Raw genomic sequence first — 2,065 nt, forward strand, 5'->3', positions numbered from 1 at the left:
GCGGGCCCTGGCGCCCGGCCCCACCTCCGACATCTCCACGGGCAGCAGCGTGGGCTACCCGGACTTCCCCGCCAGCCCGGCCTCCTGGCTCGACGACATGGATCACCCGCCTTTCTAGGCGCCCCGGGGAGCACCGGGCGGGCGCCCGCCGCCGCAGCGCCTGGGTGAGGGGCACAACCCCGCCGGCCGCCCGGCGCCTTCGGACGACGCGCCCAGGGCGGGAGCGGCGGGAAGGCACCGGCACCGGGAAGGGCCGCGGCGGAGAGGCRCCCGCCGGAGCCCGTTTGCTGCAAGCCCCTGAGACGAGTTGCTGAAGTTTCTCCCCCCTCCTCCGCAGCCGCCCCCGCCGCCATCCCCGTGAGCTGCCGGGCCGGGGCCCGAGCTGCCGGGCTGGGGCCTTTCCCGAAGCGACGGAGGAGGGGAAGGAAGAAAAAGAGCGGAAAGGAAAAAAAAGGGGGGGGGGAGGAAAAAAATAAAATAAAATAGGAAAGGAAGCACAGCAGCGGTTGGGCATTCCCGGCTCCCCGCGGGAGCCCGCGGCGCGGGAGCGTCCCGTCCCCGGTGCGGGCTCGCGCTCGCTGGCCCCCTGCGCCGTGCCGAGCGTTGTCCCCTCCCTCCCCTCGCGGTGTCGATTTTGTACAGTTCCAAAAAGTGAGAGTCTTGTTTCCTGGAAAAAAAGAAAAAAAAAGCAAGAAAAATAATAATAAAGAAAAAAATAATTCAAAGAGCGTTCATCACTGCCGTGCGTTTGGGAAGGCGGTGGGCCGCCCTGGGGGGCCGCAACGTGCCTTGCGCTGCTTTTTTTTTTTCCCCACACTTTCCCATGCACTTTACAACCCTCTTCTCCCCCTCAGCGCCCAGCACCCGGCGCCCAGCACCCAGCACCCGCTGCCGCCCGGCCCGGCCAAGCACAGCTGCTCTGCGCCGCCCGGCACCCTCAGCGCCCGGTGCCCCGAAAATGCCCCACGCCGCGCTCCCACCGTAGGCACCGGTGTGTTGGCTTTATATATTTTAATCATTTTAACATTTAATGCTTCTCAATTAAAGTGATTTCCTGGAGTAGATGCCAAGCTTAGTCCGAATGCACATTAACCACTTTCGGTATCGGTAGTTAAAGGCACCGAGGGATTTAAACAGCAATCCGCAGGGCTGCCGGGGAAAGGTTTGGCTGAATAAAGCAGATTATAAACAATAATATATGTCTTTCTCATCCCCCCCCCTTTATTTTTTTGGAAAGGCTCCAAACTCACAAACAGATCTAAAGTGCTATAAACATACCGAGGGCTAAGCTAAGCGCTGAGCCCCCCAACATACTCCCTGCAAGCATGGCCCTTGCTGCCACCACTTCTCATCTCTGTTTTAAGAGATTTTTTTTTTTTTTTTTATTGCTCCAAGTGTCCATCAAGGCCAAGTTCCCTTCGCAGTGCTGACGTGCAAACGGGGCTAACCTGAGTCTTGCTGTTTATCAGCAGCCGCCTTCCAGCGCGTCTCCGGACTGAAAGCTCGAGTTTCCTACCGACCGCAGGGAAGCCGCTGCGGCGGCGCCGGGGGCCCGGGCCGTGGTCGGTGGTGGTGGCAGTGGTGGTGGTGGCGGTGGTGGTGGGGACGTCCGGCCGGTGAACTTGCCCAAGCTTTTTCGGCCCAAACCCACCCCGCGCGGGACCGGCAGCGGTAGCGCTTTGGTGGCCGCGTGGCTGCCGGTGGAGTTCGAGCCGGTTCAGCAAAACTTCGTCAGCGTTAGCAGAAGCTGGCAACAGCCTGCAGCAGCCGCGAGGGGCCAAAACCCCCACGTACGCCTCGGTCCCAGCCAGTCCTCAGTGGARGGAACATTCCCATTTATTTTACTGAGCCTGGATGCAGCGTGGAAAGGACTTGATGGCAAAAAGCTTGACGGAGCTTTTCCGCGTCCCCTCCCCACCGCAGATCGCCTCGTCCGGGGCAGAGCAAAGAGCGCAGCAGAGCCCTGCTGCGAAACCCGAGCCGAAGCGCAGCGGGTAGCGCGCGTGTTTTAGGCGAGAGGGACACAGGGACAGACGTGGGACGCTCAGCGTCGCCAGACAGCCGG

General features: G+C 61.2%; 1 protein-coding gene across 1 annotated transcript in view; it reads left to right on the forward strand.

The window, feature by feature from the left end:
• Positions 1-118, forward strand: part of LHX4 (LIM homeobox 4) — a 10,548-nt gene extending 10,430 nt beyond the window's left edge. Inside the window, exon 8 of the mRNA XM_085300998.1 lies at positions 2-118. Within this exon, the coding sequence (XP_085157124.1) occupies positions 2-118 (117 nt within the window). The remainder of the gene's footprint in view (position 1) is intronic.
• The last annotated feature ends 1,947 nt before the right edge of the window (positions 119-2,065 follow it).

This window comes from Rhea americana, unplaced genomic scaffold (genome assembly GCF_003343005.1).
Source record: "Rhea americana isolate MKP2758 unplaced genomic scaffold, rheAme1 scaffold_17, whole genome shotgun sequence".
NCBI lineage: Eukaryota > Metazoa > Chordata > Aves > Rheiformes > Rheidae > Rhea > Rhea americana.